Raw genomic sequence first — 13341 nt, 5'->3', positions numbered from 1 at the left:
TTATAATGCTTTTGATGACCTTGAACTTCTTAAGTTACAAACATTTGTCTCTTCAGTGTGCTTTCTCTGAGTATGTACAGTCTCAACTTATTCAACAGAACTTACTTACAATGTTAATTTGAAAGTTAAAATGTGCTTGGTTAATAGGATGAAAATAAAAGATAACCAGCTCAAGATTCTTTATAACCTGACAGATACATGTATGCTGTTTTTTTATGACGTAAATCTTGATTTAAGCAAGTCTTGTTTACTTTAATTAGAATGTAATTAACTCTCGTTTATTTGCTATTATAGACTAATATAGTCTGATGAAATATGCAAATCTGTATTTTTACAGAATTTTTTCCATTTTTGGTCAGGCCATCCTGAAATGAGCTATCAAAGATATCCACCTTCTTCATCAATACATGTGTCACAAAAGGTTATTCTCTACATAACACAGCAGAGCTCTGTCAACTGTTGAGTCGCTTGTTTTTTCAAAACCGCTGGTCAGACAGCTTTAATATTTGCTTACATGTCCCTAGGATGACCTTAGTGAGATAATTTCATACTGTCAGGAAATACTTAATTTTGTATCCATGTCTATGGTAGCTTCAGGGACTTTGGCCCTATGTTTTTAGGAAATTCGAGTGTTTGTGGTGGGAATCAATGACCATTGGCAAGTTGAACCAACCGTCAATCAAAAGCTTGTATAACTCTGTTTGCAGGATTAGCAAAAGGTAACAAAAGGTTGAGATCAGCGCTGTGTAATTAATGTTATAGAAATCAAACATCGTACTGGTCAAGTGTATGACTGGGAGGAGAACTCGATCCACTAATGCGAGAACCTGGGATTGAAAAGTGCGGCTTTAAAATGTTTTCATATGCTGTGAATGGGTATATTATACTCCAAACAAAGGGATGTTTGAGAAACACTCTCTGACCTATAAAAACAGATATGAATTGAATATGCTCATGTTGTTGGGAAGTCAGTTAAGTTTCGGCAGCATCACAGGTCAGCAGTTGAGGGCAGCGTAGTTAATCACGTGACAAAAGTTGATAATGCAGCAACAACTTTAATTCACTTAGAAAGAACTCCTATACATTACAGTTAGTAAACTGTCTTGTTTGGCACAGACAAAAATCTTTGTGCAGTTGACATCTTTGAGAATCGGCAGAGTCAAATATTTCTACTTCCAGGAGTTCCAATCTCATATCCAGTTGTATAGTTTGTTTTCTTGTATTGTGACAAAACCATCTTTATAGTATTTACTATCAAAGTAGAGAAAACTAGACAAAAATTAGAAAAGATTTGGACTCAGATGCAAATGATCTAAATGAGCATGCAAATTTTGTGCATGTCATTAGAAAAGAGTCAAAGTTCAGGTGTATAGAAGTTACACAGAGTTTATGAATATTTACAAGTTTAGTTACTCAGAGCCAACTTATTTCACAATACTATCCACACTGGAAATATACAAGTAATATCGTGGAGATTCCGCGACACATGTGTTTTACAACAGGTTCAATCATTAATAGCAGTGCGCTTCACAGAACAATGAGATATATGTTATCACTATATGTAGCAGGTTTTTTTCAACTTCGCACAGTACTCTCAGAGTTTAATCACTAATTACAAAACTTTATTTAATATGCAAATGAGCTGTTCATTAACTTGACACTGCTCAATGCTTTATGGGACAATTAGATATCCATCAGATCAACATTTGTAGCACGTTTTATTTAATTTAATGCTGTAATTTTAGAGTAATGTCACTAATTACAAAGTTCATTAAATATGCAAATAAACCCTAATTAACTTGACACTGTTCAATGATTCATAGCACAATTAAATATTTATCAAATCAATATCTGTAGCACTTTTCACAAAATTTTGGTGCCGAAATTTCGGAGTTATATACCTATTTACAAAGTTTATTATATATGCAAATGAACATTTCATTAACTTTACACCACTAAATGCTTTAAATACAGTTAGATATCTGTCGTATCAGTATGTGCAGCAGTTTTCATCACATTTGATGCAATTATTTCGGAGTTATATGACTAATTATAAGACTTCATGAAATATGCAAATGAGCTAATTATTAACTTGACACTGCTCAATGTTTCTCAGTACAATTGGATATTTATCAGATCAACATCTGTAGCAAGTTTCATCAAATTTAACGCTGTAATTTTGGAGTAATATCACTAATTACAAAGTTCATTAAATATGCAAATGAACCCTTAATTAACTTCACACATCTAAATGCTCTACACCACAATTAGATATCTGTCGGATCAGTATCTGCAGCAGATTTCATCACATTTGGTGCAGTTATTTTGGAGTTATATTACTAATTACAAAACTTCATAAAATATGCAAATGACCTTTTTGTTAACTTGACACTGCCAAATGCTTCTCAGTACAATTAGATATTTATCAAAACAATATCTGTACCCAATTTCACTGACTTGGGTGCCGTAATTTCAGAGTTATATACCTAATTACAAAGTTCATTAAATATGCAAATGAACCCTTAATTAATTTCACACTACTAAATGCTTTACACTACAGTTAGATCATGCCGGAAAATGCCGAGAGAGTTTGACCGGTAAGAAGGGCTTGACTACGCAGTTTCTGCGTAGTGAAGCTTCATTACGTATTCATGGTGACCCCTGGCCAGCTGTCAATAACTTTGGGGGCTTTTGTCTTTTGGCCTGCTTTGCCTATGCGTCGTTGGACACGACCTGCCAATCATCCAGGTAGTCAATTAAACTATTAGTTGACTGTTTACCGACCCAATTAACACTATCCAGCAGTATCAGTCATATTTTAATCGCGTGGCCCGGGTGGGCACAACGTAGGAACGCGTGTATTTCTATGTGTACGTTTCACTTGTGGTGTTGTTTGTACCATGGAGGTAGGAATGTTTGTACCATCGTGCGTTTGAAGTAAGCTTACTTGTTTCACCTACAGCATTACCTTCAAGGTGACAGGCTAACTATTAATATTCAGTATCATTGCACCGAGTTCTGCCCACGGTGAAAACCACCTGTTTTGCCACGGTCCCTCTGTGGAGGGACTGTGGTTTTGCCTACTAATTACTGCCCGTCGCTGCCCGTCCTGAATGTAGCCTATCTATAGCTACAGTAATCAGTCAATATATAATACCCCGCGCCTTATAATTTTTATATAAACCACAGTCTCTCTATCCACGAGGGACTGTGTATAAACTTATAAAATCATAGTCCGTGGCGTAAAATTGTTGACTTTCGATGCGATATAGAGGTTGATCGTTGAATCGCACCGGCGCATCCATATTTACTTGCCCCATAAGCTTACTACTCTGTAAAGGGTGGGTAGATGGAATTCCTGGGCCAAAAATGAACACCGGGGCGAAACTTTTTGTGAACCCATGTGAAAACATAAATCATTTATCAGTTTTGATATATACTCCTAAATTGTAAATTTGATCATGGAGGTACCTCCATGGTTTGATCAAAATCGAGACCACATTCAAGGGCTATGCAGACTGTCCATGTACGCACACACAGTGACAAGAAGGCGGCAAACACCTACTTACCAAGCACATCGAATCGGCGAAAAGAAGCATGAAAAAGCTATAGGCTCATCGCCAAAACAAACGCGCCAAGCGCTAACAAAAACCCATACCAAGCGGCCCTTTTCAGGGCCACCAAACACTCCAAAAAGAGAACTACCCCAAAAAAAACAAACATAAAATGACATAGAACACACAAACACTTAAAAGAAATAACAAAAATCGTACACATAAAATAACGTGACAGAAAAAATGGCCGTGGAAATAAATCAGCTATTTCCAAAGAAAAGCCGACAACAACATGAAATTCAACAACAACCTATCATCGCTCAAACTATGAAAGAAATGAAACTCCGAAAAATAGTACTAGGCAAAGGCCTTAAAATTAATTCGGACGCCAACAAAACCAAACAGAATAAAACCACCTCAGGATTTCAACAAATAAAGTCGTAAAATGTGACTACGCTACATCGTGAGACACAAACAATCGCAACAACACAAATTCAAAAAAAAGTCAAATTGGGCTCCACAAACAACAAACACCAAAAACTTGAAAGCTATCTGAAGCTGCTAAACTCGCACTTCTAGAGATACCCTTTCAAACAAGGAAACAAAATATGTCGCGTGCTAAAAGAATCGCGATAAACCAGCTTGCAAACAATAGACAAATTTCGGGAAAAAAAACCCTCGACAAGGGTCGGGTTTTCGTCATTGTCAACACAAACGATTACGTACTCGAATGCGAAAGGCAATTACGCAACACTCAGTATTATACACAACAAGCCAGAACAAACAGTAAACAAAGTAAACGAACTATGAATCAAAATGTACGAGAACAAGCACATCAACCAGGATACTTGTGTATATCTTGATCCAATAAACATAAAATCCGTACCCCCAGTGGTACTTATTGCCTAAAAATTCACAAACCTCCGCAAAAATCTAAAAGACACACCAGTCAAAACAAAATTTACCGAAGTAAAGAAACATAGAACAAACAAACCGAACCACCAAACGGACTCACAACGTGACCAAAAATTAATATACTTGCCTCGCTAATCGAAAAGCAAGACCACTAAAATGCATTAAAATAAATTTTCACAAACAGAAAACTAAGGAAAGAATCTACACCGCGACTGATGAGAAACCACAACCGGGTTTCGAAACGCAAGCGTCAAAGGGCGACTCTATCAACTTTTGTAACAACATAGGTCCGGCTGCGTCTTGCCATAAGCTTTCCCCACACAAACAAAACATTACCGTACACACTAATCCAAACTTCTCTACAAATATCCAAAGCGAAACAAACATTTTTATTAACACACACAATCGGATAAGAATGTAGGAACACATTTTCGAAACGAATCAAACACAAACTCGACACAAAAACATTTAGGATAGTTAGATGGGGAGCCTCTTTCACATTTTTTACATCTCGCTATACTGTCTATGATTCTAAAAATAAAGTCATCTGCCACTTTTTCTGTATACGCGGTTTGGCAAAACCCATCTCTTCAATCGAAAGTCGGGCGATTTCATGGTTCTTTGGGGTACGTCGAGCTTAAGGAATGTGGTTATATTCGCGATGTTTTATTCGAAATTATTTATTTCTTCTAGGGCAAATGCACGTAATTCATGCTGTTGGAAATACTGGCCGCTCATAAACAAGACAATAAACTCGATATCTGTGCATCTTTACTTTTATTGTCAAAGTACCATCGACACCCAAAAAAAACCAAATGGTTCAGTCCACGCGTGGGTTCAGTCCAGGTATTTGCAACGCCAGTCACCTAGGCGACGGTAATCTGCACCACTTATCACCATCGGGAAGGTACTCCTCCCCCTATACCACTGGCGATCCCACCCTCAAGGCACTGCGTCATTCGACCAAGCATTGTTATTGTAATTTCCTGCATAAAATTAACAGCGAGGTCAACCGGTCAAACTCTCTCGGCATTTTCTCTCATGATATCAGTCGGATCAGTATCTGCAGCAGATTTCATCACATTTGGTGAAGTTATATCGGAGTTATATGACTAATTACAAACCTTCATAAAATATGCAAATGAGCTATTTATTAACTTGACACTGCCTAATGCTTCTAAGTATAATTAGATATATATCAGATCAATATTTGTTGCAAGTATCATCAAGTTTGGTGCAGGAATTTCAGAGTTATCTCACTAATAACAAAAGTTCATTAAATATGCAAATGAGAAGATAATTGACATGACACTCACAGTATCATCATAATGTTCTGAGATTGTCATCTGTGAAAAGTTTCATGAAATTTTGTTCAGTATTTCTTGATATATGTCTACACTGTCATTACCGTCTCCATAGGGAAATCATTGTACGGAAAAAAACGATATTGCATAACTTCATTAATATGCAAGCCACACCAACCAAAATCTAATCAGTTCTTGTAAGTAGCATATGGTACCTGTGTACAAAATATGACTTGAATCCGTTCAGGCGTTTTTGAGTTATTGTATAAACAGACAGACAGAGACAGACAGACACACACACACACACAAACACACACACACACACGCACAGACAGACAGACATCGCTATGACATTAGCCCACGTGTTTACACACGTGAGCTAACTAGACATCAGTATAGGATAATAATGCAGACAAGAAGAGGTTTTCATATGTTTTGCAACATATATTAAACAAACAAAATATTCATTTTCAGAACTCATTTCAGCTGTTTATTCTCCATGTTTTATGCACTTTTTGCACATCATAATGCATGTTGTTGCATTGATACTGCTGTTAAAATTTTTGAAATACCGTTGTTCAAAAGGAGAAAATAACTTTGTTTCACTACAAATATGAAAATAGTTCAGTAAAATCGCTTTGTGCAAATACGTTTCATTTGATATATCACTCGATAGTTTAGCAGTATGTTTAGAATAGTTAAAGAATTTTCTAATTTTATATTGCATTTATGCAAATTGCTTACCTGTGTAAATTATGCAAATTTAGGGGTACCGCTTTACTTGATAGTTCAACATTGTCAATTTTCTTGAATTAGAGATAATAAGCTTTAAAATGACGTATGATGTGGCTGTATGATGTGGCTGTATATGATGATTTATTTATTATATTCTTATTCACAAGGGGAAAATATTTTTTTCAATATAAATATGAAAATATTTCAGTCAAACCAAATTAAATATCTCTTTGGATATCCATTTTGTATTCTACATGCAAATACCTTTCATTTGATATATCACTCGATAGTTTAAAAGTATGTTTAGAGTAGTGAACAATGAATTTCTAATTTTGTATTGCCTTTATGCAAATTAGATACCCTTGTAAATTATGCAAATTAGGAGCTATGGCCCTGCTTGACAGTTCAACAATGTATGTGTTAAAAGTTTTAAAATATTGTTATTCAAGAGAGGAAAAGATTATTTTCAATATAAATATGAAAATATTACATTCGAATCAATTTGAGTATGTCTTTGGATATCCATGTGGTATTCTACATGCAAATACCTTTTATTTGATATATCACTCTATAGTTTAAAAGTATGTTTACAGTAGTTAAGTTGGACTAAGTTTTCAAGAACTTACCGGGCACTAAGAAGTCCAAAGTTCCTGCTCTGCCTATGGATGGTAGAATTTCTTAATTGTGGGAAAATGTTACCAAAGGTCTTCCCCACCTTTCTTCCTACAAAATGTTTCATGATTTGCTGTATTGTTGGGAAGACAAGGACTTTGATCAATATGGGAAGGTACCCTCTGTAGAGCAGGATGTACTCTCTCATATGGAGCCTGGCATACTTTTCTATACAATACAAGACGTAAAATGTTGCAAGTTTGTAACTGCAGACATTTCTGCAATGTAACCATGGGACTCGAAGACATTGATTTGGTTGATAAAATGCAACATTGTTGTCGGGTTTCTTTGACTTGGCTTTGATGTGATTTTGACTGACAGTATTTATCATCACTTGAAGTCTTGTGCATGTTATGAAAAAAAGGTACTGAGAACATCGGACTATAGCGGGCTCAAAAAACCAGAGACGCCTCGCTTATTTCTTTTTGGCATATATGTTGTGAGTTGAAAACACCGTATAGTGACGGTAAAACCAGCAGATTAACTCTTCAAACAAATGTCCCGATGTAACCACATCATTACTGTTGATATGAGTCAACATCTGAGCGAAAATGTTGATGACAGATTTGAGGCTTTACCATCAATAACAAAAATTGGTTTATGAAAGACAATTTTCGCCTTGTCTGATGAAGTAAGCGATGTTCTGCAAGCTACAACTCGATGCAGGAACATGCATTTACAGAGAAAACTGGTTATGTAAACTTTCCCAATCACATCACATCAACATTTGACCACAGGGGCTCGTTAGCTGGGTAGTCTGCTAGATTGATTGATTTTCTGCTCGATCTATCAATGCCCTAGTCGATATCTGCCATTGCAACCTAAATACTCACCGTGAGTATTTAGGTTGCGGTGGCAGACATATCGACTATGGGATCGATAGATCGAGCTGAAGAACGATCTATTTAGCAGACTACCCTGCAGCTAATGAGCGCCTGTGCATTTGACACTTGCTAATCACAAGAGCTATCAAGGAAATTGCATTGCAGCAAGATTTTTGGGCTGCTCTCGAGGATCTATACCAGCTCTGTTTAAGTAAATTAAGTGCCCTCTCAGAAAAAGCCACATATATTTCTGCGATCAAGAAACTAATCATTTATGTCAGAGTCATCGTTGATTATTGTACTCCATACCACAGACGCATCACTTCGCAGTAACATCAAGGTGAGGGACAGTATATTAAGGCTGAGAACACCGTACCTGTAGGTCCATTGCTGTGGTGTTTCCAGACAGGATTCCTGCCTTTTACGGGCTGGTTTTGACTTTTACGATTTTTAACCCCGCTACCACAGCTATGGTCCATAGACTTAACGTCCAAATCTATCCGCAAGCACCCTTTGCGCAAGTTTGTTCGACGATATTTAGAAGTTTCTGTCCAAAATACAAAATGCCAACATTCATCGACAGCTTGGTTGTTAGGGACTTACCACGACCAGAAATCCGCTCAAAATTCATCCAAATTTCACCTTTTTTCAAGCTTTACCCGACATGACTTATACCCAGATTGTAGACTTGCTAGCGTAAAACTGTTGGTCAAGGCTGACTGCAGCACATCACTATACAGTGACGTAATAATTTATTGCATATTTTGCTACACAAAGACAATATCTAATGTTACTGAAATGGAATTTTCTGTCATACATATTGACTTTGGATTGTCAATGCAATGAACCTATTATGAAACAGTCTGTTGAATAAAAAGAAATAATATGTAAAGAGCATCACCTGTGTCAGTTGCACAGTGCAAACCTATCACTTTAGCAGTGTGTCTTTGGTCTAAGTAGCTGTTGAACATATATAATAAAAGAACACATCATATTTATGATTTCCCAATAGGACATAAAGAGATTCTTGAAGAGAATTGAAAGGTTCCAACTTCTGAACAAGCAAATCTTTGCAGTTATCAATAGATATCTACACGGCAGTGGACAAGAGAGTAAGTTCATTCCACTGACAAAGGTCAAACATTTAGATGTTCCTGAAGTTTGTATGTAAGTAACATGTCAATGTAAAACTTTGGTAACACTAAGCAAATCTTTGCAGTTATCAATAGATATCTACACGGCAGTGGACAAGAAAGTAAGTTCATTCCACCGACAAAGGTCAAATATTTAGATGTTACTGAAGTCTGCATGTAAATAACATACAACTTTGGTCACACTACCATGTTTTTCAAATGGTTATTCCAGACATTTGTACAATTGCATAGATCTTTTGATTAGATTGTCAATTTACTGAAGTTTTAATTTTTAAGTATGGTCTTTTAATTATAGTTGTTTGAACTACCTATATATGATTAGATTGATCATTTATTTAAAAAATGTGATCAAAGTTAGTTGTTGGTGAAGAGTTTTACAATGCTAAGTAAAGACAATGTAGAGTAATTGTCATTTATACAAATTGAGTTATACAATCATTGAACAGCCTTTATACAATCATTGAACAGCAATCATTGAACAGCCTTTATACAATCATTGAACAGCCTTTATACAATCATTGAACAGCTGGAGAATCCAATCATTTTTATTTCCAATTAGGTATAATGTATATACTACTAATTAGACTTGTACAATTATTCAGTGTCTGTAAGAATGTCTGTATGCATGTCTACCTCAATAATTTGAAAGCTGTATAAATTAATCCTTCCAGTATTTGGTTTCAGGATGTTATGTGGGTTGTAGAGTAGAATTGTTACAGTACAACACTAAACAATGAATGGTCAAACTTTTAAAATTTGAAAATTCTAAAACTATTATACTTGGAAAGTGTCAGATGGCTTGATCATATTTAATTTGTAGTATACTGTTGTTTATGTAGATTTCCTTCAATTAATTGTGATGTCTTCAGTTTTACAGGATTTTTATTTTTTTTTAGTGGAAATTACATTTTTTTTTAGTTCTGTTGTCATCAAAATGAAGCAAACCATGTACGTAGGTGATTGCCTATCATCATCAATAGTATTGTATCATCATCTGTCAACTTCAGTATTTTGAAGTTTCTTCCTAAAAACTGCCAGTTCCTTTGCTTCATATTTGGCAAACAGGTACCTAGGAATGAATGAAATCTGATTTGTTCAAACCTTAATAAACTAGGCAGGTGTGTCTTGTAAGGCCATGGTTTTTTCTCGTTTTTTGGTTGAATTTTCTTCAAAAATATTTTCCTCTGAAACTGAGCATTTAATGGCTATCAAACTAGGTTTGTAAGTTCCAAGGGGGACCTTTTCAAGTTTGTTTAAATGGTGATAAAATATACAAAAACTAATGTAAATTTTTTAGCTATTTTTCTCAAAACATTGTTATGCCTATATTGCCAGTCATACTGATGTGAAATCCAATATGTAACTTCTTAGTTGTGAAAATTAGCATAAACTTTCGTATGTTTAAATTTTTGATAATTTTTTCTCTGCATTTTTGTTACAATGGCAGTCAAATTTAGTTTATGAGTTCCTATGAATGACTTCTGTTTTGTTAAATGAGGATGATTTTGCAGATACAAGTCTCTGGGAGCAGTATACTCACTTTTAGTCAAAACATAAATTTCTTTGTAATACAGTCTGAAATTCAATATGTAGCTTTTAAGGGATGGCCTTATTTAGTTCAATCAAAATTTGCATAGCATTTGCATATTTTATTCTTCTAGAATTGCCTTCAATATCTTTTGCTCATTTCTTTTTCAAAAATCTGCTCATCTGAAGCTGTCACCTCATAATCAAATTTGTTTCAAACACAGCAGGCATGATCTCATCCATGACCTTAAAATGATAATGAAATTTGCTCATGCAAATGGCATGAGCAATATTACAGGAATGGCATTTATATTTTTGGTCAAAACGTCTTTTTCTCTTGTTGCTCCCTAGTTTTGCATGTACACAGTTTTCTTAGTGATATTGGCAGTTTATGAAACCAAACATTCTAAAAAGTTAGTTCTGTCATTGAAACATTGCTCTATGTAGTTCTGCTGTCAATCACTATATTTGCTTGACACTGCTGTGTATCTGATATGTCTACCCATTGGGATCTGATGATTTGGGTAAGAGATAGATGGCAAAGAAAGTGAGACATAGCTATCGATTGCAGTTTTTTTATGCTAGTGCTGTATTGATGAATGTTTACATATATAGGGGCATCTGTAAGTATGATCCAGATTGGAACAATTCTTCTACTATAATTTTATTATTATTTTGTATTTTAATTTTATTATTATAATAATAATAATATTTTATTGCTTGCTTGTAAATATAGGATGTACATCACATTTGTGGTAATAAAAGTGTGATACAAAAATAAGTTCAAATTTTCTTCAATAAAGATAAAGTATTACAGTATAATAATAGTAGCTAATAATAAATATAACTAGGTATTTCTTTGTTTATATAAAGTAAAAATATAATCTGCAAGTTGTTCATTAAAAGATAACTCTTGTTTTGTTAGTAGAGAAATAAGCTGATTTTCAGTTGTATCATTTGGGAAATTGATTTTACTGAAAAAGTTCTTTCTTTGGACTTTGTATTTCTGACAGACTAATAAAAAGTGTGTTTCATCTTCAATACTGTTGGTGTTACACTGATTGCAGTATCTTTCAGTAATTGGGGTTTTTGGAACAGTGTGTCTCCCTTTTTCAATTGCTAGATCATGATTGCTTATGCGAAGTTTGGTGAGTAATTTTCTTTTCTCACCTTGTAACTGTGTAAAGTTGGGTTCTAATATAAAATTATGTTTTATTTTGGCGTACATTCTTAGTTAAGTTTACTATTTTCATCAGTGATCAAATTTTTCGAAAAGACTTCATAATTGTTTGTTAAATTTGTTTTCATTAATCCAGTTATAACTTTGTTGTATTTAAGTGATGGAGCTTTATCAAGGAGAAATTCCATTCCATTTTCTTTAATTAAAGCACTTATAAACAGTTAAACCAGGATCTAAAACCCTTTTCAAACTATACACAGATTTTGCTGCTTTATCAGCCAAATTTTTAATTATGTCACTGAAACTACCATTTGATGTAATTGTCAGTCCTAAGTATGTATAGCTCTTAAAGTGGCACTCCCACTTTGTAACATTTTTAAAACACATTTTTTTAATGCCAACGGTCGATATTTGACGTTGCGACTGCGTGCAGACCGCGAGATATCAATAAAAACATGTCCTCAAAAAAGCAAAAGTTTGAATTCCGGTGGCCCACCTAAATTCAGCTTCCAAACATCGAACGTTTGGCATTGGGGCCATTGTCAACTTAGCTATGGAGTACGAGTCTACGCTAACGCTGCTGTACGCCACAGTACCACCCGCGTCGGTGATCGGTCGTGTCCCGTGGGAGAAAGCTGAGTCTTACTGACTAGGAGAAAAAATGGAAAACAAAGTTTGCTGATTCCACCAGAATTCGCATAGGTGACTAGCACAGATACGTGTGGTTGATACATAGCGGCCGCCGCGTGTTATGCACGCATACCACACGGCGGCCGCTTTGTATCGAACCACGCGCAACTGTGTGGTAGACGATAAAATGTAGTCATCAGAGGCGGCTAATATTTTACACGTAAAAACTGATATCTATGTGGTATTGGTTAAAAATATAATAGAACTGATTGAGAATAATGAAAACGATAAAAACTAAGGAGAAGTTTTAAAAAAGCTTACCTGAAGTGAAGGCATAATGCTGTATATATAGGCCTAAAGTCTTCGCAGTCGGAGGTAAATTGCGTCGTTCGAACTTATTATGGACTCCCTAGAATATCGTCAATCAGCACAACAACAAACCTTAGGGGGATTTCGGGTCATAATCAGAAACGATCGTAAAACTTCGGGATGTGAAAAATAGGCTCGGGAAATGACATGTTTTTATAAATATCTCGCAATCCGCGCACAGTCGCCACCTCAAATTTCAACCGTTGGCATTAAAAACATGTGTTTAAAAAATGTTACCAAGTGGGAGTGCCTCTTTAACAGATTTGATGCATGTACCACCAAAGTTATACAAGTGTTTATCGATCAAAGGAGATTTACTAAGATTAATTACTTGGGTTTTCTGAAAATTAACATCAAGTTTCCAGTTAGAGCAAAATGTGTGTAGTGTATTTAACTCCCTCCACAAACCTTCTTTTGAAAGCTTGTACTGTATACTCTGTGGTAGTGACAGTGTCATTGACATGATTTTTCTCTTTT

The 13341-nt window shown here is 35.3% G+C and overlaps 1 protein-coding gene across 1 annotated transcript in view; it reads left to right on the top strand.

The window, feature by feature from the left end:
• LOC139120874 (cytoplasmic FMR1-interacting protein 2-like) overlaps positions 1 to 10574 on the top strand; it is a 393869-nt gene extending 383295 nt beyond the window's left edge. The window contains exon 28 of the mRNA XM_070685497.1: positions 9017 to 10574. Within this exon, the coding sequence (XP_070541598.1) occupies positions 9017 to 9175 (159 nt within the window). The 3' untranslated portion in view covers positions 9176 to 10574. The remainder of the gene's footprint in view (positions 1 to 9016) is intronic.
• The last annotated feature ends 2767 nt before the right edge of the window (positions 10575 to 13341 follow it).

The sequence above is a fragment of the Ptychodera flava genome, chromosome 20 (assembly GCF_041260155.1).
Source record: "Ptychodera flava strain L36383 chromosome 20, AS_Pfla_20210202, whole genome shotgun sequence".
NCBI classification, from domain to species: Eukaryota; Metazoa; Hemichordata; class Enteropneusta; family Ptychoderidae; genus Ptychodera; species Ptychodera flava.
Note: the sequence above shows the minus strand (reverse complement) of the source record. Positions and strands in the feature narration are given on the sequence as shown.